The 24,929-nt window shown below is 51.1% G+C and overlaps 1 protein-coding gene across 1 annotated transcript; it reads right to left on the bottom strand.

Annotated features, from left to right (window-relative positions):
* Positions 1-5,219: 5,219 nt before the first annotated feature.
* CCDC92B (coiled-coil domain containing 92B) lies at positions 5,220-24,034 on the bottom strand. Its single transcript, XM_049861080.1, has 4 exons — positions 23,839-24,034; positions 14,800-14,952; positions 10,407-10,454; positions 5,220-9,380 (listed from the first exon to the last, which is right to left on the bottom strand). The coding sequence occupies exons 2-4, from the start codon at positions 14,927-14,929 to the stop codon at positions 8,770-8,772; spliced, it is 789 nt and encodes a 262-aa protein (XP_049717037.1). The 5' UTR covers positions 14,930-14,952; positions 23,839-24,034; the 3' UTR covers positions 5,220-8,769.
* Between the last annotated feature and the right edge of the window lie 895 nt (positions 24,035-24,929).

The raw sequence follows: 24,929 nt of genomic DNA, 5'->3' as shown, positions 1-24,929 counted from the left end.
CTTTATGGAAACAGACTGCCACATCTTTCTCCCAAAGAACAGCTGGTGGGTTCAGCCACTGACTTTTCATTTAGCAGCCCAGTACTTAATCACTGTGCCACCAGGGCTCCCTGGGACGGGCCCCTAAGCCTTGAAAAAATTGAAGGAAAAAAAACGTGAACTTTGCCCTGGAGTGCAGATGGTGGGAAAGGGAAGCCAATGAAAGCGTTAAGCAGGAGGAAGGGAGGTGAGAAGTGATAAAGATTCATATTTCAGAGCGATCCCTCTGGCTCCTGTGTAGGGGATAAGGGGAACTGGGCTAGAGTGGAGGGAGATGAGTTAGGACTGTTGCCCAAGAAGGCTGGAAATAAGAACAAGACGTGGCTACTGGGTGGACAAGTCAGGGTGGTGTATGAACCTAACACTGGATCGGATTAGAAGTCTTATAGAAAGAAATCTCTGTCCCAAAACTTCCACCTATCTGTGACCTTGAACAAGCCACTTGACTTTCACCCTACTGAATCTCAGGTGCTTCCTCCATCGAATAAAAATACCTGTTTACCTAGCCTCACCTAGCCGTTGAAAGGAAATGGTGGTCATCAAAGTGCTTTAGCAAGTGTAAAACATACAGTAATTCACTCCATCTTTCAAGTACAGACTGCAGGAGCTGAAGATCAGAGGTGAATGAGGCCTAGCCCCTCCTGGAAGAAGTTTCAGTCTGGTGGTTGAAGTAAGAAGCGCACAGCAACTTCACGCCCAAGGCTGCCGAATAGGGGCCTTAAACAAGGCAATTCTGAGTGTGGGGGAGATGCAGTTACAGAGGGCTTCTGGGAAGAGCCTGGTCTGAACTGTGCTTTGAAGAGTGAGAAGGATTTTAATGAGCAAGTCAGAGGAATCTTATGGGCAGACACAGAAAGAGAATTATTTATTTAAGCATTTTAATTTTATTTAGAAATTCGACTAGGTAATATATTCACATAATTGAAACGCCAAAAAGTACAAAAGGGAATAACACTGAAATGTCTCTCACGTGCCTCCAACTATCCATTTTCCCTCCCTGGAACACCATCCTTCTAGAGATATTGTTCCAATAAAAAAGTATACAGTATATATGTTGTTGTTGGTAGCTGCCATCCAGTCGGTCTGACTCATAGTGACCCTATGTAAAACAGAAAGAACCAGATACTGCGGAGTCCTGCATCATCCTCACAATTGTTACTATGTTTGAGCCCATTGCTGCAGCCACTGTGTCAATCCATCTCATTAATGTCTTCCTCTTTTTCACTGACCCTCTACTTTACCAAGCATAATGTCCTTCTCCAGGGGCTGGTACCACCTGATACCATGTCCAAAGTATGTAAGATGAAGTCTAGCCAACTTCAATACTGGGGAGCATTCTGCCTGTACTTCTTCCAGACAGATTTGTTTGTTCTTCTGGTAGCCTGTGGTATATTCGATATTCTTCGCCAACACCATAATTCAAATGTATCAATTCTTCATCAGTCTTCCTTATTCATTGTCCAACTTTCACATGCATATGAGGCGATTGAAAATACCATGGCTTGGGTCAGGCGCACCTTAGTCCTCAAAGTGACATCTTTCCCTTTTAACACTTTAAAGAGGTCTTTTGCAGCACATTTGCCCGATGCAATACGTTGTTTGATTTCTTGGCTGCTGCTTCCATGGCTGTTGATTGTGGATCCAAGTAAAATGAAATCCTTGACAACTTCAACCTTTTCTCTATTTATCATGATGTTCCTTATTGGTCCAGTTGTGAGGATTTTTGTTTTCTTTATGTTGAGGTGTAATCCATACCAAAGGCTCTAGTCTTTAATCTTCATCAGTAAGTACTTGAAGTCCTCTTCACTTTCAGCAAGAAAGGTTGTGTCATCTGCATATCACTGGTTGTTAACAAGTCTTCCTCCAATCCTGATGCCTCATTCTTCTTCATATAATCCAGTTTCTTGGAGTATTTGCTTAGCAAACAGGCTGAACAAGTATGGTGAAAGGATACAACACACAGCTTTCCTGATTTTAACCCACATAGTATTCCCTTGTTCTGTTTCAATGATTGCCTCTTAGTCTTTGTACAGGTTCCACATGAGCACAATTATGTGTTCTGGAATTCCCACTCTTCACAATGTTATCCATAATTTGCTATGATCCACACATCCAAATGCCTTTGCATAGTCAATAAAACACAGGTAAACATCTTTCTGGTATTCTCTGGTTTCAGCCAGGATCCATCTGACATCAGCAATGATATCCCCTGTTCCATGTCCTGTTCTGAATCTGGCTTGAATTTCTGACAGTTCTTTGTACTGCTGCAACAATTTTTGAATGATCTTTAGCAAAATTTTATTTGCATGTGATATTAATGATATTTTCTGCATTTTTTTGGATCACCTTTCTTTGGAGTGGGCACAAATATGGATTTCTTCCAGTCAGTTGGCCAGGTAGATATCTTCCACTGTATATATCCAAAGCAAAAAAAACCAGACCTGTTGGTGTTAATTTCGACTCATAGTGACCACACACATATATATGTACGGAGCCCTGGTGGTGCAGTGGCTTAAGAGCTCGGCTGCTAACTAAAAGTTTGGCAGTTTGAATCTACCAGCCGCTCCTTGGAAACCCTATGGGGCAGTTCTACTCTGTCCTGTAGGGTTGGAGATATATATATATACACACACACACACACACACACATACACATATGTATCTCCAGTAACAAGAAGCCCCTGTTACTTGACACAATGTTTAAGTGCTCAACTGCTAACTGAAGGATTGATGGTTTGAACCTACCCAGCAGCTGCACGGGAGAAAGACCTGGCGATCTGCTTCTGTAAAGATTACAACCAAGAAAATCCTATGGGGCGGTTCTACTCTGTCACATGAGGTCATTATGAGTTGAATCAACTCAACAGCTCTCAGCAATAACAACAACATATCCAACAACCAGTTGCCATAGTGTCAACTCCAACTCATGGGGACCCTATGTGTGTCAGAGTAGAACTGTGCTGCGTAGGATTTCCAATGGCTGACTTATTTTGGAAGTAGATTGCCAAACCTTTCTTCCAAGGTGCCTCTGGGGGGCCTTAAGCTGCCAACCTACATTTTCTTTTCCTTTTTGTTGCACAAATGGTAGCATACTATACCTGCTGCTTTTCAACCTTTTTTTTTTTTTTAAGTCAACAGTATATCCTGGAGGTTGTTCCATATCAGTACACAAAGAGCTTTCTTATTCCATTATATGGGTGAATAATATTCCATTATGTGGTTGTACCACAATTCATTTAACCAGTCTCCCTATTGATGGGTACCTAGTTTGTATCCATGAAATTCAAGGAATTTGGAGAGTCCAGTGTAGCTGAAATTGGGAACCCTCTACTTGTTGGAGCACTGTTCATAATCAGAAGCATACCTCAGCTTTAACACTGGGCGGTCACCAGGTCTGAAGGTAGAAAAACAGATACCCACAGGTCACCTCTGTCCATCTTCTCTATAGTCTGGTGATCTGACCTCGGATCACATATATAAGCAGACTTTCTTGCTCCCATGCTGCCTTCGCCAGTGTCTCTTCATCACTGTTAAGTAGTCTTAACAGTGACTACGCCCACATCTTCCCCCAACTATCTCAACCACTGCCTATAACTGTTGTGCTATGGTTAAGGTGTCCAAACCAGGACATTTCCGAGAGTGAAAGTGGGCACTATTAGTAACAGTGGGACAATAGGCATAAGCCAGAACAGTCTTGGACAGACTGGGATGTCTGGTTCGCAGGTGAGAAGCCCAGCTGTTAGACCTGGTGACTTCTTGAAGGCAATGACCACACCTTGTTTATCTGGGTGTCCTTGGCATCTTTGCAGAGCCTGGTGCATGGTGGATGCTTAATGCACATTAGTTCTTAAATGGATGATCTGGGTGTAGGGAGTACCCAAGCGGCCCTTTTGAAGGCTCCCCGGGACACTGAGGGGGAGCATTGCTGACAGCCCAGGGTTTCGCCTTTGACCTCTGCCATTGTTGACAAGGAAACCCTGGTGGCAGAGTGGTGAAGTGCTATGGCTGGTAACCAAAGGGTCAGCAGTTCAAATCCACCAGGCGCTCCTTGGAAACTCTATGGGGCAGTTCTACTCCGTTCTGTAGGGTCGCTATGAGTCTGAACCGACTCGACGGCACTGGGTTTGGTTTGGTTTATTGTTGATAATATCTGAGCTTTCCTTGCAGTTAGCCCCTTTCTTTGACCTTTGTATTCAGTGTTTTGGATCATTTCCACAATGCTCCCTGAGTCGAGTCCACACTGGGTGCCCAGCAGAGGCACTGGCCTGCACCACGCCCTGGCCTTCCTCTCCCTGTCCTCCTCATGGCCAGTGTGAGTGCCTGTTGGTCAGTGTGGGGGTTAGTGACTAACTGGTCCCAATAGCCTTGGAACCTGCACTTGGCCTCTGGTGGATCCCCTTTCTCTAGCAGGCTCCCATTGCACAGCCCTCACCCCCTGACCTTTGGTTTAATGAAGACTATTGGGATTTCCTCCCAGCAACGTCTTCGAAGAGCCAGGGGGACATCAGGGCTTCTGAGTTGGCTGGGTGCCACTCCTGAGCACCTCAGTTTCCCCATCTTCAAGGCCCCTGTGAAAAGATGCTAAGTATCGAGGGAGGTTTATCTAGGCTGGAGTTTAGCTGCGTAATTAGGCTGCTTAAAACCTCCTACCTTCCTAATTACTGTTATGATTGATGCACCCACTGGGCTGGGCAGTCCTACTTCCCCCTCCTTTTCAGAGTTTGCCAGGGAGCTGGAGAGGTGGGGCAGGAATACAAACCCCCTGGACTGCAGGAGGGAGTCTCCTGACTCCCTTTCCCCACTCTGGGAACCCATAGGTGTACCAGAGCAGGAAATGCCCCACCTCCCTGGAACTCACACCTCTGTGGGCAGAACTGCCAGGAGGGAGGGCATGACCACCGGTGAGACACCCTGGGCCTCTGTCTCCTTATCTGTAAAATGAAGGGGTTGTACAGATGACCTGAGTAATCCAGTGCTGGGTGCCACATCTCCACCAGGCTGCTCAGCCAAGCACCCCAGGGACCTGTGTGGGGGACCTTAAGGAGAAGAACCCTTCTTTTTTCTCTTCCCCTTCTTCGGTTTTCTTGCATCATACAGGGGATCCAAGAGTCCGGCCCAGACCTTTATCTGGAGCTAGACCTTTTCCCCTAGCTGCCCCAAGAGGTAAGAGGCCATGCTTCCTGCACCCGGCACTCCTCAGATGAGCACCTGTGCCCTATCTGAGGTATATCCCAGGCGACTCTTCTATTTCCTCCACACATCTCCCTACACCTGTGGCGACGGGGGTGGGGAGTTGGAGTGGGATGAAGTGACCCCAGAGAAGAGCCTGGCTCATGTGTTTTTCAGGTATTTTATTAAGAATAAGGCATATGATAGTCACCCCTAAAGCACAGGGCTCTATTTCCATGGGTGAGTGAATACACTCTGAAAAGCATTGGATTAAAAAGCGCAGCCAATAAAGAATTCAGAGCAGGATCCCTCTGCCCTGCCCACTGGGCTTCTGCTGAGTGGTCTTGAAGCCCTGTGCATCCCCCCACTCAAGGCTGGCACCTCAGGGAGAGTGGGTGCTTAGAGAACCTGGGGGGGGGTCTCCACACCAAGGAGATGCTGTTCCACCCCCCCCCCACCAGGATGGTGTCTATCCTGCTGCTTGTTTAGGGAAGGGCTCCCCCATTTTGGCCCTGGACTGGTCCCCAAACTGCAGGTCTCTGTGGGTGGGATATCGGGGGCAGGGGTACAAGAACCTCCCACTGCACTGACAACTGGTCCCTTGGCAGGCTTCCAGAACAGGGGGACCCCCCCCACAGATCTTCCTGGTCTATCCACCCTTGGGGGGTGGCTGGAGCTCCAACTCAGCCCCTGAGTGTCCTTGTCAACACCCCCTCCTATGGGGCTTCATGAAGCAAATATGAAGGATGGGGAGAAGGGAAACAATCCTTTCCCTTTAGCCACCCAGACATTTCAGGAGCTGGTGGGGGTTCCTTTCCTTTGGCCAGATGGGTCCCCCAGGACAGGACCAGGCCTAGGTCAGGCTGAGTGAGGGTGAGAACTGGAAGTTGAGGGCGGGGCCTTTGTTAGGCCTTGAGGCTAAGGAGTTTTGGGTGGTGGAGGCCAAGGGTTGGCCACTGACTCCACCTCCCAACCCCTTTCAGCTGCACTGATCCTGTTCCAAACCAGGGGTTGGGAGGGGGCAGGCAGGGTCAGAGAAGTCTCTACTCCATTATTTCCTGGAGAGGGTTGGGGGAGGGGAGTTTCTGATAAAATTGGAACCCTGTATCTGCCTCAGCCCCTCTCCCGATTTGTTGTGGGAGGGGTTGCATTATTTCCTTTCCCAGGCCCCCCCCAACACCTCAACTGACAGTCAACGAGTCAGCTACCCCAGCACCAGAACCTTTCATTTGGGGACTCTCCAAGCACCCCACAAACAATTAAGTGTCATTATCTCTGATTGCTGGAAGAGGGATAGGAACAGTGAGGTGCTGATGGGATCACGCAGGGAGAGGCATTCCAGAGAATCTTTAGCGCAGGGGTGTGATGGGGGCTCCCAGCCCGACACCCTGGGTGCCCAGGAGGGAAGGGGGAAGAGGGCTATTGCTATAGAGCTGGGGGAGGCCAAGAGGGCTTAATTATGGCTTTTAGTGGGTGGGTAGATGGATAAAGTACCTCATTATCTGTGCAGAAGAAACCATATAACCAAGTCACCATGTTCACCCCAAAAGTGTGGTTGTGGGATGTGAAGGTCTGTGGGGAAAGAGACCATTTGCCTCCTTTCCCATAGTCCCCTGGGTCTCTTCAAGTGATTGCAGCCCAGAGGGGAAAGAGACCTCCTCACAGATTGTGAAAGGCCGGGCAATAGGACTGGTGGTACAGGAGTCAGGGACCCTTGAGGGGAGACAGAGAGCAGAGGCACAACTACAGAGACCTCATGGAGGGGTGGGGAAGGGGAGGCAGAGCAAGGACCTTGGGCCACCACTGTGGCTCCAGTTAGACTGGAGAGCACTGTCTGTCCCAAGGGAGCCCCCAATTTGGCCACCTAAATCCCAATGGCTGGACGCTCCCACACCAGGCCTAGTTATTGCTTAGTGGACAGCAGTCCTGAGGGAGGTCAGCTGGGCGGGGGCTGCATGTTGACTGGCCTGGAAGTGTGCTCACTGGTTTCTGGTCCTTGCCAATTTCCAACCTATAGAGTGAAAGGGGTATGTGTGACTGGAGATTTACCCCTTTTTCATGGAGGCCATGATGGGAGCAGAAATCTAGAGATTGACTCTTCACCTCCCCTATCCCTGGGTGACACAGGGAATTCTTGGTCTCAGCAGGGTCAGGCCCTGTCAGGGATAGGGTGTAAAGGCCTCTCCCTATCCCACTTCCTCCCCTGGCAGTCCCTGGAAGACCTCACAGGCACTTAGGACCAACAGAGGAGAGATAGCATGGGGGCTGTCTGTAATGGTTTGTCTTTTTTTCTAGGCTGGGCTTTGGTTGGGGGAACAGAGCTGGACCAGAGCTGCACTTCCTGCTTTTGGTAGTGACGGCTGAGCAGGGGAGAAAGCAAGATAAGAGGCTGGGGGATTCCTCCTTCCATTTCTCTCCACTCCCCAACCTAGACAGAACACTGAGGACCCACCACTGTCAGGTTCTGATAGGCCTGGGACATCCCAGGAGTGGGAGGAAGGCTGGGGACTAACCTGTGCCCTGCCCCACCCTCAGCAAACCCAAAACTCTATCAATAACTGCCACTTCTAAGAGGCCAGGCCCCCTTCTTCCTGCCTGTGAGTGCAGCCAGCTAAAATTAGGAAGCTGGGCAAAATTAGCATCAATAAACAGGACCAGAAATATGCCCACAGCAGCCTCAGGTTCCTAGCTACCTGCTAAAGGGGAAGGCAGCTCCCGCCCTTCCACGAGCCTCCTAGGGCATCTCACCTTAGTTCCACCTTACCTTTCCCAGCAGTGCCTAGTTTTCTGCATACCTTCCTGCCCTCCCCCTCCCCCCCAGGAAGAACTGAGCTGGGACAGAGTTCTAGTCCAGGTTCTGCCACCAAACTCATTCCGTAATTCTAAGCGTCTGTGGATGCTACCTTCCCGAAGTTCTAACTTCAATCGGGCCGCGCCTTCCCCACCGGGGACTCGGGGAGGACGTGTCCTAAAGTGTTTGGTGCTCATCTGCAAGAACCTGTCAACTGAGTAGGGAGAGGCGGCTTCCGGGTAAAGGGTCCAGCCCCTAGCTTCCGCCGGCCGCTCCGTGGGAGGAAGAAGGCTTGGCGGGAAGGGCAGCCGAGCGGGGCTGGGCCGGGGAGGGGAGGAGTTGAAAGGCCTAGGTGCCCCAAGTGCAGCTCACCGTTCTTGTCCGTAGGCCAGCCCAGTCTCCCCTTCTCCCCAAACGATTGTCAGCGTTCTGGGGCAGGGCGTCACCCCCGCTCCCTCCCCTCCCAGTGGCTGGGTGGGGACCAGATAAGGACCTGGACTTCCAGTGTTCTCTACAAAATAGGTGCAATCGCTCAGCCCCGCGAAGGAGTTCCTTTGCGCGGAGGGGAGAGCTGTAAGCTTCGGAAACGTTGGGAAATACAAAAGGCTGGGGCGGGCCGCGGAGATGAGTGGAGCTGGGGCCGCCTCCGCCCGCTCCCTGGAGGAGGGGCCGGCGGCCCTGAGCCCGGGGACCTGCCTGCCGGGCCGCAGCTGCATCCCAGCCGGGGTCTGAGTGGGCCTTCCCCGCCCCCCGTCCCTGCCTGTCCCGCGCCTACTCCGGCTCCCCGGGCGCACTAGGCGCGGCGGGCGGGCTCTGGCAGGGCCCGGGCTGCGGGCCGACGGGGTCCGGGGGCTCCTGGGGAGGCGGCTGGCGCGGGCTGCGGCCGCTGGGCCGCGGGGGTCTCCGGGCGTAGAGGAAGAGCGCGGGGTCGGGCATGGGGTCGGCGTCGTCCAGGGTGCCGGCCGCGCGGTCCCAGGCGGCCCAGTCCCGGCTGGGGCCCTTGGCTGCGGCCTCGGCGGCGGCGGGGGGCAGACGGCGGGCCCGCGGTGCGCGCCGGCGCGGCCGGGGCTCGGCGGCGGTGCCACCCGGGCCCGGGCGCGGGGCCTGCAGTCTCTGGCGCACCGCGTGTAGCTGGCAGGAGAGGTAGGCGGCCGCCTCGGTGTGCTTCTGTAGCTCGGTGCCCAGCACGGTGGCGCGGTGGCTGCGGCGGCGCAGCTCCTCCAGGAAGCGGCGCTCCTCGGCCTGCAGGCTGCAGCGCAGCGCCGACACGAGAGCCTCGCGGTGCGCCACCTCCCGCCGCAGCTCGGCGTTGGCTGCTGCCCGCTCTGCCAACTGCGACTCCAGCGCGCGGCACTTGGTCTCCAGCTCCTGGGACACCACCTCTGGTAGGGACATTGGGGAGAGACTTAGAATCTAGACAGCTCACTGGGCCATGTCACAAAGCCCTGTGTCTCCCCACCTGCACGTCCGTGCCCACCCTTACTCCCCAGGCTTCAGTTACAGTGACCTTCATTTTCTTTCTCGGGCCCCTTGTACCTAAACTACCCTCTGCTTGGCCTCTCTTTCTTCAGGTTTCAGCTTAAATGCAAAGCGTCCAGAAAGGCAGCTTTCATTCCATAAATATTATCGATCCCATCCTATGTGCAATCACTATCAGTTTGTTAGACTGTGGTGGCTTGCGTGTTGCTGTGATGCTGGAAGCTATGCCACTGGTATTTCAAATACCAACAGGGCCACCCATGGTGGACAGGTTTCAATGAAGACTAGGAAGAAAGGCCTGGCAATCCACACCTGAAAAGTAGCCAATGAAAACTTTATGGATCACAACAGAACACTGTCTGACTCTCTTGCTTTGGATATGTCATCAGGAGGGATCAACTGCTGGAGGGCACCATGTTTGGTGAAGTACAGGGCCAGCAAGGGTAAGGGAGACCCTGAGTGAGATGGATTGGCACAGTGGCTGCAGTGATGGACTCCACCATGCTGGTGATCATGAGGATACAGGACTGGGCAATGTTTTGTTTTATTGTAGGTAAGGTGGCCATGAGACAGAGTCAGGTCGACAGCAGCTTCAATCTCTATCTACTATGTGCAATGTGTTACACATTGGGGATATGGTGGATAATAAAAGGGTCCTGATGAAGCTTACAGCAAGTGGGAGAGATATAGTAAATACAAACAAATGTGAGTTTGCAACTGTGACACGTGCCAGGAAGAAATAAAACAATGCCATGACTTTAACAGGGGAATCTGACATCCAGTCTGCATCCACTCCCCACCAAGCCAAGAAGTGGCTGTCCCCAAGCCTAGGATGGGGACTGAGAGGGCTTAGCTCCTACTAAAGGGTGAGGAACATGTGACCTGTCAGGCTCCCCATGGCACTTCCCAACCAGCGGTCCTCCTCTTACCTTGCTGGTGAGATTGGGCCTCTCTCATCTCCAGGTCACGGGTCAGTTCTGGGGGGAGAGAAAAGGAAAGGTAGCTGTGTGTATGTGATCAGGGAATCACAGCTCAGTAAAACTGGCAATAGGGAACCTTTGCAGCCATCTCAACCACCTTGCAGCCTGGAAAGGTGAAGAGGAGACATGCCCAAGACTTGCCCTGAGCCTGGTCAGCTTGGTTCTAAGCCCAGAGCTCTTTCTAACACAAGCTCTGTGGCCTGGGTTTGGGGGTTAGTTTTTTTGTGGAACTGAGAAGCCAGGCTTAAACGTTTGGGACTGGGGGAATAGTTTCCCCATGGTGGGGGGGTGATATGCAAATATCTAGCAACCAGCATTGCAGAACCAATCAGAACATTCTGGAAGCTCCTTCCTGGGCAGGGCACTGACCCTTTAGTGTTTGGCTGATGGGTTAGGGGAGGTGGGGGAATGGGGGAAGCTGGAGTAGCAGGGCTGCTTGGGGGCCCTGGAGGGGGACTCAGGGCAGTGGCTATTTACCAACCTAAACAGATACATTTCACTATGTTAACAGCCATACTGCTGTGCCTACACTGTTTTGTGAACCTCAACCCTGCCCCTTTCCAGGCCTGAAAACCAACTGCTATCGAGCTGATTCTGACTCATAGTGACCCTGCAGGACAGAGTAGAACTGCCCCATAAGGTTTCCAAGGCTGAAATCTTCACAGAAGGAGCCTGTCACATCTTTCTCCCACGGAGTAGCCAGTGGGTTTGAATTGCCGACCTTTTGGTTAGCAGCTGAGCACTTAACCACTGTCTCCAGGCCCAGGCCTTGCAGTATTCCGCAGCAGAAGTGTACTGTCTAGCAGGGAGAGGGGCTTCAATGAGGACAGCGCCACCTGGTGATAGAAACCTGCATCGCTGCTGGGCTTGGAGCAGAGCGGGTAGGGTCAGGCAGCTGAGGAGCTGCCCAAGGTCACCAGAGCCATTTCCTCCCTGCGCCCAACAGCCCAGACACCACACCTCCGCCTGCCAGTCCTCAAAGCCCTCATTCCTCAGCGCCCAGAATGCTCCAATCCTCAGTCCAGCTGAGTTGGATAATTTTCCCAGCCCCACTCACCCCCACCTCCCCAACTCCATGGGGGCTGCAGAATGGGAAAAGGCAGGAGGGAGCCCAGGAGTCACAGCTGCTGTGATGAAGGAGACCTACCAGTGCTCAAAAGGAGAAGGTGTGAACCTGGTGTGTGTGTGTGGAGGGGGGAGGGGGCAGTTAAGTGCTTGGCTGCTAACCAAAAGGTCAGCGGTTCGAACCCACCAGACGCTCCATGGGAGAAAGATGTGGCAGTGTGCTTCCGTAAAGATTACAGCCTTGGAAAACCCTGTGGGCAGTTCTACTCATAATGAGTCAGAACTGACTCAAAAGCAATGGGTTTACAGATATATAAGAAGCCCTGGTGATGCAACAGTTAAGCACTCAGCTGCTGTCTGAAAGGTTGGGGGTTCAAACCCATCCAGTGGTTCCAAACTCAACCTGGTGATCTGCTCCTGTAAGTATTACAGCCAAGAAAACCCTATGGCACAGTTCTACTCTGTCCCTATGGGGTCATTATGAGTTGAAATCTGCTTGACAACAAATACATACATATACACACACATACATATATATATGTACATACACACATACATATATATATGTACATACACACACACACACATATATATATATATATACCACCCTATGAGGTTGACTAGCCTTGCAGCCCCTCTGCCTGGTCTTCCTTGCTGCCCTCACTGGGTTCTTCTAAAGACCAGAGGCTTTGCTAGAGGTGCGTTCTCTGGGGAGGCTAACTGTTGCTAGGAAGCGGGGAGCCCTGGGTGCCTGGAGCCTGGAGCTGTGACTGGAGTTTGAACCTTCTTTCTCCCTGGGGCCCCTGCGGGCACTTTGATGCCTCCACCCCTCAGGGTTTCCTGGGACCAACTTGGCCCCACCTCCAAGGCTCCAAAATGTAGCTTCAAGGGACCTTGACTCTGGCTCTGCCACTAGCTCCTTGTGAGCCGTTTTCTCTTTAGCCCTGAACCAGGGATGTATGAGGCTGGGAGTTGGGAGGGGAAGGGGGAGATGGAATCCCAACTGTGCTCCACGCCCCACCCATCAAATCTCTCTGCTTGTTTTCTGGCCAGATGCACTAACTGGGTGACCTTGCGCCAATGATGGCACCTCTCTGATCCTCAGTTTCTCATCTGGAAAATGGGGGCAAAACAGGACTTGCCTCAGAGGAGGCTGTTGCCAGGAGAGGGCTCAGCCCAGGGCTGAATCAGTGCTTAATACGGGGCGGGGGCGGGGGGGGGGGGGAAGTTCTGAACGCGTCTTCCCCCCAGCCACTTAAATCTCCGCCCTCGCCATCTCTGACAGCCTCTCCCGTGGCTCCTACACCAGCCCCTCCTCTCTTCCCTCCCCCTCCCAGCCTCTAGGTCTCTTTTTAGACTCCTCCCCTTATCTTCTTTGTTCTTCTCCCTTCTCCTCCTCACCCCCCACCCCTTGAAGGGAGGGCCTTATTTAGTCATTTCAGCCCAAGAGTGGCTGCTCCAGCTCTGCCAAGAGTTATTTTTATCTCCTTAATCAATAACCCAGAGCCTGCAGGCACACACCCTCTGGGGAGGCTGGTGGGGGCTGAGGCCCCTCTGGTCTTGCCTGTTACACTCTCTTGGGTGATCCTGGCCTGTGTCCTGAGCAGAGGGATCCGGTCCTCAGAATTAGGGCAAAGCAAAAAGAAATCCAAGGAAGAGCTGTAGGGTCACAGAGTTCCCCAGCTCTAATTTTCCTTTAATGTTGTAACTGCAATGAAGAAGTGGCATCAGGCAGGGGTGAGTCAGTGAGGGCCATCCCTGCCTCTGGGCTGGCCTCTGCAACTATCCAGTCTTTGAGGAAACTGCGGGGAGCTTGATCTTGGGATGTGGCAGCTGAACCTGTATATGGAGCTGGAGGAGGCAGTGGTGGGTGTGAGTCAGGACTACTGGTTTCTATTGCCATAATTTGAAAAGGCAAGCCGGCCACTCAAATACCTCTAGGCCTCAGAGTTTCCTTCTGGGGAGGAGGAGTCTCCCATGTTCAGGGGTTGAAAGGGGGGATAGAAGTCTGAGCATCTTGGGGAGAAAATGTCCAAAAAGCTGCAGAGGCACATAGGACTGGGAGTCAGGAGCTCTGGGCTCTAATCCTGGCTCTGACACTAACATACTGTATCATTATCTCTCTGTGGGCCTCAGTTTACCTCTTTGTATAATAAAGAGTTTGGGCCCCGCCAGCTGGGATATTCTATGAGTTATTGGCTCTAAAGCCTGCATTTGAGACTACTCAACCTGGATGAGCATTTGTGCCAGAGCCAAGCCTCTGAGAGGCCTAGGCAGCTGAGGCCCAAGGTCAAGAGGAGAGGCCAGGCCTGGGATTTAGCTTCGTCCTTTGCTCCTCTCTGACCTGCTCACAAATCCAATCAGTTGCCAAGTCCTTTCTTCGATCTGCCTCTCACTGGTCCTCTCCTTTCCATCCTTCCTTCATCTCTCCCCTGGACCATCTCATCAGCCCTGCCCCTAGTCTCCCTGCCTCCCTCTCCCACCAATTCATCTTCCATACAACTGCCACACAGAGTTTCTAAATGCAGCATAATGTTGATCACCTGGCACTCTGCTGCTCAAGAACCTTCTTTGGCTCCCCATTACCCAGGAGGACAGGCCAAACTCCTCAGCTATCCTGGTATTTGTCAAGACCTTCCACAAGCTGACTGTATTTCTCATCAGCCCCCTTTAAGTACAGTCTTATCCAGTCAAATAGAACTTTTCATGAGCTCTGGTTCCCTACCTCCTGTCCTTTACCGTGCTGTTTCTTTCATTTGGAATACTTTCCCCACTCCCCTCTTCTCAGATCTCAACCCGTCTAAATCTCACTCATCCTTAAGTAGCCAAAATACTGCTTCTCTGGGGGGGGCCTTAGATACCTGGGATCCTCCTCCCTCACCCACTCCTCCAGCTGGGCATAGTCCTGCCCATGAACTCTCTTCGGCCCTCTTTATTTTCTGCTGTATCTCAATATCACGTGTTGGCACGTGTGTCTTCCCCACTAGGCAGAAGGCTTCCTGAGGCCTGGAAGGTGCTCGAGGAGCATTTACTAGAAAAGGGAGGGAATCCAGAGGGACAGCTTCTCAGGCTTCCCTCTGCAAAGATCTCTTTGCCCAGAAACTCTTAGTGAACCTCCCCAAGTCTCAGTTTCCCCATCCAGAAAAAAGGTGACAAACACCCACTTGGCAGGACTGTTGTGCTTACAGAGGTTCAGGGTGGGCATCCCTTCAGAGACGAGATTACGTCGATGACAGTCGCCCCTCCCTGCGCACCTGGCCATATCTCTTGGCCTCACCTGAGCAGCGTTTCTGAAGCCTCAGGATCTCCAGGTGCAGGTCTCGTAGCAGGGCCATCTGCTCCTTTTTCAGAAAGCTGATGTGGCGCTGCACGCTCTGGATCTGATGCTCCAGGGACACGGTATCCATGGCAACCCAGGCCTGGGCCCCACCTGGGAAGGAGGACAAGGTGAACCCACACCTTCTGGGCTGTCTGCCCTGCCCTGCCCTCAGATCCCTCATTGTCTCCTCCACTCTGGGGTCCCACTGCCAACAGACAATTCAGCCACTGCTGTCATTTCTCCCAGTTAGCTGCTGAAGCTGCATGAACAGGTGGGTGTATTTTCAGGGAAGTACAACCATTCCCATTGAACAGATGATAAAGCAGAGGCCCAAAGGAAAATGGCTTCACTTCCCTGCCCCCATGTAACTTCAGCCTCTTCTACTTCTCAGAGAGGAAAACAAATGGGGCAGCAAAGTCCATAAAGAGAGAAGACTTGGGTTCTAGCCTGCCCCTTAACCAGCTGTTTGACTTTGGGCAAGCCTTCTTCCACTCTGGACTCTTAGTTTTCTCATGGGTAGAATGAGGGGGCGGTGAAGTGGGTGAACCCTGCCTCTCCCAGATCAGACATCCCGTAAATATCCAAGCTCAAGGGCGTCCATCAACTGGCAGGGCAGCATGGTTGTTCGGAGCACAGCTGTCTATCAGTTTCAACTCTGTTTCTCTGACTTCATCCCAACCCAAGGCTCTGGGTTCTCCCCAGCCCTACAGTCCCAGAGGAGGAGGATCTAGTGAACATTTTACTCCTGCTGTGTCTGTAGGCTGAAGGCAGGTAGTGGAGTCACTTTTAAAAGAGGAACGGGGGCGGGGGGAGAGGGCAATTGGGACCAATGCAGTGACTCCCATGTGACGGAGGGGAGATGTGCATCCCTGGATCCGTATCCCCACTCTAATGATGGTCTGGCTCTCCAGCTCTCCCTCTCCTGCTGCACCCCTTACCTGTGAGTCTCTTCTGCCCTCTGGATCCTAGGACCTAGAGAGGATGTCTTCAAGGCCAAAGCTCTCTAAGCTTTTGAAGGACCTGCCTCTACTTGCCCCACGAATTCCCAGGGCAGTGGGAGAGGGTGGTCAGTTTGATGAATAGTTCTGTTCGGTATATGATCCCCACCACAGCTTCCATGTAAGTTTCTGCAAATCTGGATTTTCACTTGTAGGGTCACATTCATAGGCTCCCCTTTGGGCCCCTTTCCATGGTAGCCCCTGACTCCTGTAATCTGACCAAATAAGGCTTTCATTTCTGCAGGGGGTGGCCCTTTGGCTTGTGAGGATCACTGGCTGCATTTACTATCTGCTATGTGCAAGGTACTTTATACACATTATCTTCCTTCTAGTAGGTATTTTGGAGCCCTGGTGGTGCAGTGGCTAAGAGCTTGGCTGCTAACCAAAAGGTCTGCGGTTCGAATCCGCCAGCTGCCCCTTGAAAACCCTATGGGGCAGTTCTACTCTGTCCTATAGGGTCGCTATAAGTCAGAATCGACTCAGTGGCAATGGGTTTGGTTTTGTGGGGGGTTAGTAGGTATTACCACTCGTATTTTATAAAGAAACTGAGACTCGGAGTGCTGAAGTGCCTTGCGACAGTTCACATGGCCAGTAAGTGGAGGCAGACCCAATTCTCCAACCAAGTTTTTTGACTCCAGAGAAGGTTCCCAATATTTACACATTGGGTTCTGAAATCAGAAGGCCCTGGGTTTGGATCCTAGCTCTTTCACTTACTTACTCTGTGACTTTGGGCAAGCAAGTCAACTTCTCTGAGCCTTTTTTCCCTTCTCTGTAAAATGGGTCTACTAATGGCAACTATGTCCCAAGGCAGGAGGGTCAGCAGAAGTGAGGAAACCCTTGATGAGATGGATTGACACAACAGTCACAACAATGGACTCAAACATACCAACAGTCATGAAGAGGGCACAGGACTGGGTGATGTTTCGTTCTGTTAAACATAAAGTCACCATGAGTCTGGGCCGACGCTACAGCAGCTCACAACAACTAGGTAGTTGTGAGGATTACGTACGATGAGAAATGTAAAGCACTTACCACAAGACCTGGTTTAATAAATGCTGCATGCCTTCTCCCTTCTCTTCTCTATTTAATGTGTGAGTAGGTTAGTCCCTCTCTTGATTTGCTCACCTGTCCATTCATTCATTCAATGATCTACTATTGTCAAGCACTGTGCTGGGCATGGGGGATACAGCGAAAAACAAGGCAAAGTCCCTGCTCTCATGGAACCCACAGGGAAATGAGGAGTGAGACATCAAACGAATACATAATACATCAAACAAATAATAACACAAATAAGTATGTGCTTACAAACTGTGGTAAATGTGATATAGGAAACCTACAGGGTAATGTAAAAGAATATAAAGGAGAACCTAATTTAGATTTTTGAGAAAGTGACTTTTAGGCTTCGACCTTGTGGTAGACAGCATTTGAAGATGGCCCTTGAGATTCTTGCCCTCTGGTGTACATGCTATCCTGTATAATCCCCTCCCCTTGAGTGTGGGTAGGGCTGTGAATATGATGGATTTCACTCCTGTGATAAAGATGAAAGGATTCTGTGGATTAATTATGGTCCCCAATTTGTTGACTTTGAGTTAATCAAAAGGGAGACTATTCTGGGTGGGTCTGGTCTAATGAGGTGAGCCCTTAAAAGAACTAGGTCTTAACTAAAGGAAGAGATCTGAAGAATGAAAGAGGCAAGCTGCCATGTTGTGGGAGCATATGGAGGGGGCCACATGGCAAAGACCTGAGAGTGGCCTCTAGGAGCTGAGAATGGTCCCTGGCAACACCTAGTAAGACAACTGGACTTCAGTGCTACAAAATCAAGAAAATAAATTCTGCTAACAGCCTCAGGGATCTTGGAAGAGGATCTTTCCCTAATTCAACCTTCAGACGAGGATGCAGCCGAATGACACCTTGCTTTTGGCCTTGTAAGACCCTGAGCAAAGGGCCCAGCTAAAATTGTGCCAGGCTCTTGACCCTTGAAAACTGTGACATGGTAAATTTGTTACACACTAATAGCAAATACAAACCTGAATAAGGGATAGGAGTTAGTCAGAAGGGTAAAGGCTTCGAAGCGCATTCTAAACAGAGAATAGGATCTGTGAAGGCTCAGAGATAGGAAAGAACTAATGATAATGATAATGATAGCTGGTAATAATGATAGCTTACATTTACTGAGGGCCTACTATGTGCCAAACTTGTGCTAAGTGCTTCATGTGGTTGGTCTGAGGAGCTGAGACACTGCCACAGCCAGTGAGGGCTGAAGTCTAAGGTATTGGGGGAGGGTCACAGGAAGTGAGGTTAGTAAGGGAAGGTTCACACAGGGCCTTGTAAACCATGCTAAGAATTTTAGATGAATCCTAAGTAAACTGGGAAGTTATTAAAGGATTTTAAACAGGGGAGGGACACGATGTGATTTGCATTTTCAAAAGATCACGCTGACTGCTGTGGGGAGAGTAACTAGAGGGGGCAGAGTGAGTGACGGAGGTCAGCTGGGAGAATGCTGTAGTGGTCAAAGTGAGAAATGATGATAGCCTGAACCAGATGAAAGGGGCGAAGATGGATAGAAGCTCCCAATGTATTCTGGAGACAGAATCAGCAGGACCTGGGAATGAACTGGACTAAGCCATGGAGATGGGGAGGGGAATGCCCAGGACATCTCTCAGTTTTCTGGCTTGGGCAACTTAAGCATGAAGGTGCATTTTCTGGGTCTACCCCCACAGCCCCATCTTTCCCATTAGATCTCTTTCTCGTTGGACTTCTTTTCTGTCCATAATCACTCCCTAGACGATTTCGTTCAATCCCATAGGTGCAGACACTACTTGTATGCTGCTGACCCCTAAACTAACTCTCCCCTGAATGCTAGACTGGCTACCTAACACTTCCATTTGGCTGTCCAATAGGTCCCTTAAGCTTACAAGTCCCAATATGGGCACTTGCTCTTTCTCCTGCCCATTGTCTGCTATCTCAATAAATGGCACTGCTATTTGCCTATTAATAGGTTCCTGGGAAACCCTGCTGGTGTAGTGGTTAAGAGCCATGGCTGCTAACCAAAGCCTGGCAGTCTGAATCTACCAGGTGCTCCTTGGAAACTCTATGAGGCAGTTCTACTCTGTCCTACAGGGTTGCTATGAGTCGGAATCGATTCGACGGTGACAGGTTTTTTTTTTAGTTTCCTGGGTGGCTCAAATGGTTTGCACTCAACTAACTGAAAGGCTGGTGGTTTGAACCCACTCAGCAGTCCTGCAGAAGAAAGGTCTGGCAGTCTGCTTCTGTAAATACTGCAGCCAAGAAAACTCTATGGAGTTCAGTTCTACTCTGTTAACACATGGGGTCTCCATGAGTCAGAACTGACTCGGCCACAACAATATTTGCCTATTTATTGACCCAGTTGCTAAGGCCAAAGACTTGGGAGTCATCTTTGACTCCTCTCTTTCTTTATGTTCCACATCTAACCCATTTGCAAACCCTGTTGGCTCTACCTTCAAACAATATCCAAATTCAATCACTCCTCACTATCTCCATTGCATCCACTCTAGTCCAAGCCACTGCCATCCCTCTGTGCCTTCTTGCAGTAGCCTCCTAACTGGCTTCCCACTTCCACCCTTGTCCCCTATTCTCCATGAAGCAGCCAGAGTTCCTTTAGCAAAGATAAGTCAGAATATGTCTCCCCGTTCCCCACTCAAAACCCTCTAAACCCAATATTCTTAAAGTCTGCCCCTGGCTCCCTCTCTGGCCTCATCTCCTACCACTCTCCCCATTGCTGACTCCACTCCAGCCACTCTGGACTCCTGGCTGCTTCCTGAACATGCCAAGCACAATCTTGCCTCAGGAACTTTGAGCTTTGAACTCTGCCAGGAATGCCCTTCACCAAGATACTCTCATGCCCTGTTCCTCCCCTTTATTCAAGGCTCTGCTCAAATGGCACCTCTTTAGGGCCCTGATTATCTTATTCAAAATAGAATCCTTCGTCACTCTCCACTCCTTTAATCTGCATTCTATTACTTCAGTGAACTTATCACCACACGAATATATTAAGTTTGTGTTTATTGTCTGTTTCCCTTGCCAGATTGTTAGCAACATAAGATCAAGGACTTTGCCTTGTTTCCTCCTGTTCCCCAGTACCTAGCTCAGTCTCTGGCAAATAGGAGGTACTCAGGAAATATTTGTAGATCGTATGAGTGAGTGAATTTGTGAAGATGGGGTAGACTGATGGAAGAGCTGATTAACAGGGAGGGTAAGAGCAAAGACTGAGATAGGCTGGACATGCCCAAGAGACCTCAAACAAGGAGAAATAGATGTCAACCAGGTCGTAGAATATACTGGTGCATAACTCAGGAGAAAGAGGTGAGGTGTATGTCTGTGTTATTTATGTCTATGTTGGAATGCGTGTGTCTGTGTATCTGTAACGTGTGCCTAAGCCTGTGTATGGCCTTGTGGAATGCGTGCGTGTGTGTGTGTGTGTTTCTTGCTTCTCTTGCATGTCTGTCTGCTGTGTGTGCACCTGGAGGATGAAGGTGTGTGGGCCTGTGCTTAGGATGAAGGAATAAAATATCTTCTCCCAGCTGCTGGAATGAAAATGTCTCTGAAGAGTAAAAGCCCTTCCCATACAACTCTGGAGACTGGACCCTAGCCACAGCAAGAAGCTGAGCCAACCAGCTGTTTCTGTGCCTTCCCAGAAGGACTCGAAGGTTTGCTTCCAACTAGGCAGGCTGCTCTTCTCAGGGCAGAAATTTGGGTCACAAAAGCCTCTTGGCAAATGTTCTTTCTTAGACATTTTTGTTTAGTTTGTTTGGGGAAGGTGGAGAGATGGTGTAGGGAAGGGGGAACAAGGGACGATACAAACTTCTCTGGGTAGCTGTGGAGTCACAAGCACCTCAGAAGATCTGAGCCAGGGAAACGTCAGGTTTTCAGATCAGAAATACAGTCCTGGAACCTGCCGACGTCAGAAGCTCATGCTTGAGGCTTTGGTCCAGGCCAGTGGCAGGAGCTGGAGGGTTAGAGGATCAGCTCTATCTTTTCCCCAAACCCAATCCTAGATGCAGAGCCTCATGGGTCAACATGCTTACTGGAGAGGGTCACTTGCCTCTGTCCACTGTCTTACCCACTTCATGGCCTGCACTGCTTCTGCTTCCTGCCTCCTCCTGGCACCCCTAGTTCTTCTTTGTTTTAATTTTCCATCTTGATAAAAAATGTTCATTAAAAAAACTGTCACCGAGGGGAGGGGGGGTGAACCTGTAACACTGGGTTCACAGTTTAAAGAATTAATTCCAAGTACTTCTGACACATGTCTCAAGTGTCTGAAGGTTACAAATATTTCTCCCCTGGGGGAGTTGGGGGTGGAAGGACACATCTTTGTACAGGTCCCCAACCACAAAGCCTTCTGACCCTGGCACAATTCTGACTCCCTGAGGTCTGGGCTCTTGACCCCTGCAAATGACTTCTGCTCCTGCTTGTCTCTTTGGAGCTTCTGGGTACCTACTTCCTTCCCAGCTATCTGTCTACTATTGACTTGAAAAGTTGGAGATTACAGTTATCTCCTTTCTCCAGATTCTGCCAGTACCAGTTGCTGTCAAGTCAATTCCAACTCATGGAGAGCCCACGTGTGTCAGAGGGCTGTGCTCCATAGGGTTTTGACCTTTCAGAAGTAGATCACTGGTCCTTTCTTCTGAGGTGCCTCTGGGTGGGTTTGAACCACCAACCTTTTGGTTAGTAGCCCAGCACTTAACCATTTACACATCTCTCCAGATTCCAGATGGCCGCAAATGTATTTGACTTAGAGAATTCTAGTTCTCTGGGTTGAAAAAACCATTTAAAGGACAGAATCATAGCACACTGAACTCAAGAGGCCTTCAGCAGCACCTCAACCAATGGTTCTCAAACTCTGCTCCACGGTTCCCCAGAATTCTGCAGCGGAGTCTGAGATGTTGCCACCGGGGTTGGGGGGAAAGGGCAGGGCTGAAAGCTTTTCTTTTTCTCTTTTATATGTTGGGTTTGTGCATATAAATTCACTGGAGAAAAAGTTTCTGCTAACCAGACGTATGAAAACCATTTTCAAAGTCCAAACTCCGTTTGAATGCTTAAATCTGGCCCTCCCTTTAGTGTGCCCAATGTCCTTCCTGGCCTCTGCTGCCCCCATCTCTCTCTGAGACTGGAAAGCGACCAGAATTTAGGCCTCTTGCTTTCTGCGAGCTCGGACTTTGCATTGTTTGCCACTCCCACCCCTTGCCTGCTTCTCTTATCCCAGTTTCAAATTCATTCTTAGTGTTTCTTTTCTCTTTGGGACTGAAAATATTAATCAAATCAACAAATATTCTTGTACTGTTCTGAACACTGAATACCCATGTTTTCTTAAAATTCTTTAAGTATGCCTTCTTGTTTCGAGGAGAATATTAAGCTTGTTTCTGTTTCATCCTTCTAGCCAGGGCAGGTGTATGAGATAGGAAGACACAGAATAAATGAATAAATTAATATGTGCTTTACTTTTCATAGTCTTTCTGCTCCAGAGGTCTGGGGCAAGGGGCGGGCAGGAACTCAAGAAACCTTTCATAGACCTGCATAGCTAAAACTATTTATAATAATAATATGTTAATATACAATAATATTATTATTATAAACATAGTAATTATTACATTTATAATAATAATAACAAATGACTGGCACTAGTCTAAGCATTTGACATATATTAACTCATTTATCTTTACAACGACCCTACATCGAAGGTTGTATTATTATATCCTCTCCATAGATAAGGAAACAGAGGCTCAGAGAGGTTAAGTATTTGCCCAGTATATACTACTTAAGTGCTTGGCAACCAGGAACACCCTAGTGGGCACTCACCCTGGTATTTAAGGCCCTTTACAATTTAAATGCAACCCACATTTGCAGTCTGATCTCCTCCTCTCATGGATTCTACTTTCTGTTGCTTCCAAACTCTCCCTACACTCATGGACATACCGGAACTTAATGTGCCCTGCCATATCTCTGCCTCCTGAAGCCTGACCTTCAGGGCCCTGCTGGAATTACTCTTCCACCTCTGCTCCCCAGGCAGTTTGTTGGAATCTCGGTGGCAGCTCACACCACATGAAGCAGTATCATGCTTCACTCTGTGTGTGTGTGTGCACTTGTATGTGTGCATGAGTGTGCCTGGCCTCTGCTCTAAGCCAAAATCTTCCTGAAGGCAGGGGTTTGTCTCTGGGAATCTCTTGCATGGAACAGGCATATGAATGTTGGTAAAAGAGAGAATGAGTTGAGTCTTACTGGGACTCATGGGGCAAGTAAGTACATGTATTAAAAAATGATTACCCCCTCCCTCCTTCCCCCAGTCCCTGGCTCTCCTGGGACTTGAGTAGGGAACAAGGACTCAGCCCTTGACAAATCTCTCAGACTCTGTCTTTAAGGTGAGGCCATCTGGCCAGTGGTGAGGCCACCTTCACCAGGGGTCTTGGGGTCCTCTCCACTTCAGGGCCCCTCCCTCCTCCCCCCAATACCACTTGGCTATGGCTCTCCTGGCTCCACTGAAGATCCCAGAATCCCCAACCTCAGCAAAGTTGAGGACTTAGGCACACGAGAGTAAGGGATATGGGGAAACGAGTCCCCCACCCCCTTCAGTCTCAGTGTTCTGCCCTGGTTATGCATCTAACATGACTCCCAGAGAAGGCGGTGGGGGGGGGCATATGGAGACTCAAGAGGACGGTGAAGACAAGTACGAGGGAGGACGAGGAAAAGGCAGGCAGAAGGAAAGGTGTGTGGCGGGAGGTGGCAGGAGGGGGTGGAGACTCGACCTCTGGTCGCTCTGGACTAGCCGCTAGGGCCGAGCAGGGCCCAGGTCCGGGCGACGGTGGACAACTTCTGCCAGCAGCCCACGGGTCCTGTCTGCCTCCAGCGCGCTGTGGTGCCCAGCCCCGCGCCAGCCCTCCCGGGGGAGCTGGAGCTGGGTCTGCGCTGCTCCCCACCTTTGGCCACCCCGGTGCCCACCTCCTACGCCCACAGACCTCCTCACCTTCGGGACCTGAGGGAGAGACGGCCCCACGGGCCCTGGGTCGGGGCCGGGCTGGGTGGGGGAGGCGCTCTTCCCCCCGCGCTAGCTGCGCCCGGGGTACTGCAGCGCCCGCCCCGGCTGCGGCGCCATCAGCTGCTGCGAGCCTGCCGGGCGGTCGGGCCGGGGCTCCTGGGGGCTCCGGGGCGCCGAGGGGGGCGCCGGGGCGGGCTCGAGGCGTAAACACCCAGCAACGTGACCGGAACTAGCGAACGAGCTGGAGGGGGGCGGGGGGGCGGGAGAGATAAGGGGGGAGGGGCGGGACCTGGGACTGGCGGGGAGGGGCCGTGGGCGGGGCGGGGGGAGGGGAGGCTGTCGGGGAGCTGTCGGGGGAGGGGGAACCCCGGGAAGCCCGGGAGCCCCGGGAGCAGGGCCTAAGGACCCCGGCGGGCGGCCGGACTCGCAGAGCGGGCTTTGGCAGGGAGCTGGAAGGGGAACCCGGGAAACCCGCCAGCGATTTGGCGAGCGAGGGAGCGGCGGGTGGATCAGCACCGCGGACAGCGCCCAGGCGGGCAGGCCCTGATCCGCTCCGCCCTTCTGCCGGCCCCCGGCTTAGGAAGCAGAGCCAGTGCCCGCACAGGCACAGGGAAGGGTTGGAGCGAGCGAGCAAGCTGACCAGGAGTCAGAAAACCTGCGCCACTTCTAGTCGCTGCAAAGCCACCTACATCTCCCAGTAGCTGTGCGACCTTGGGGGAATCACGTCACCTCTCTGGGCCCCAGTTGGTAAAAGCATCCCTCTTCCTCCTTGTGGGAGGGACCCTAGAGCCAAAGGAAGATCCTTTGTAAACTCTCAAGTCTAGGACAAGAGTAAGGCACTGATGTTGATTCGGAGCCGCAATTTCCTAGCTCATAATGTCTGGACTGTCATGAGTTAAGTGAATTAATACTTCTAAAGTGCTTAGAACAGTGCCTGGCACATTTGGAGTGATCACTAGCCATTCACATTCATGATGGCAAGGGACCAGGTGGCATTGTGTGAGTGGCAGGTGACTCAGAGCTCCCTCTGGATAAGTCGCTCCCACCCTTGCTTTGAGGGACGAGAGGAAGGGGCTGAG

Source organism: Elephas maximus, chromosome 19 (assembly GCF_024166365.1).
Source record: "Elephas maximus indicus isolate mEleMax1 chromosome 19, mEleMax1 primary haplotype, whole genome shotgun sequence".
NCBI classification, from domain to species: domain Eukaryota; kingdom Metazoa; phylum Chordata; class Mammalia; order Proboscidea; family Elephantidae; genus Elephas; species Elephas maximus.
Note: the sequence above shows the minus strand (reverse complement) of the source record. Positions and strands in the feature narration are given on the sequence as shown.

Coding starts and splice junctions, on each gene's coding strand:
- CCDC92B (XM_049861080.1), bottom strand. CDS start 14,929: ATGGATACCGTGTCCCTGGAGCATCAGATCCAGAGCGTGCAGCGCCAC. Junction 10,455..14,799: donor GCTTCAGAAACGCTGCTCAG/GTGAGGCCAAGA, acceptor CTCTCCCCCCAG/AACTGACCCGTGACCTGGAG. Junction 9,381..10,406: donor GGCCCAATCTCACCAGCAAG/GTAAGAGGAGGA, acceptor TGTCCCTACCAG/AGGTGGTGTCCCAGGAGCTG.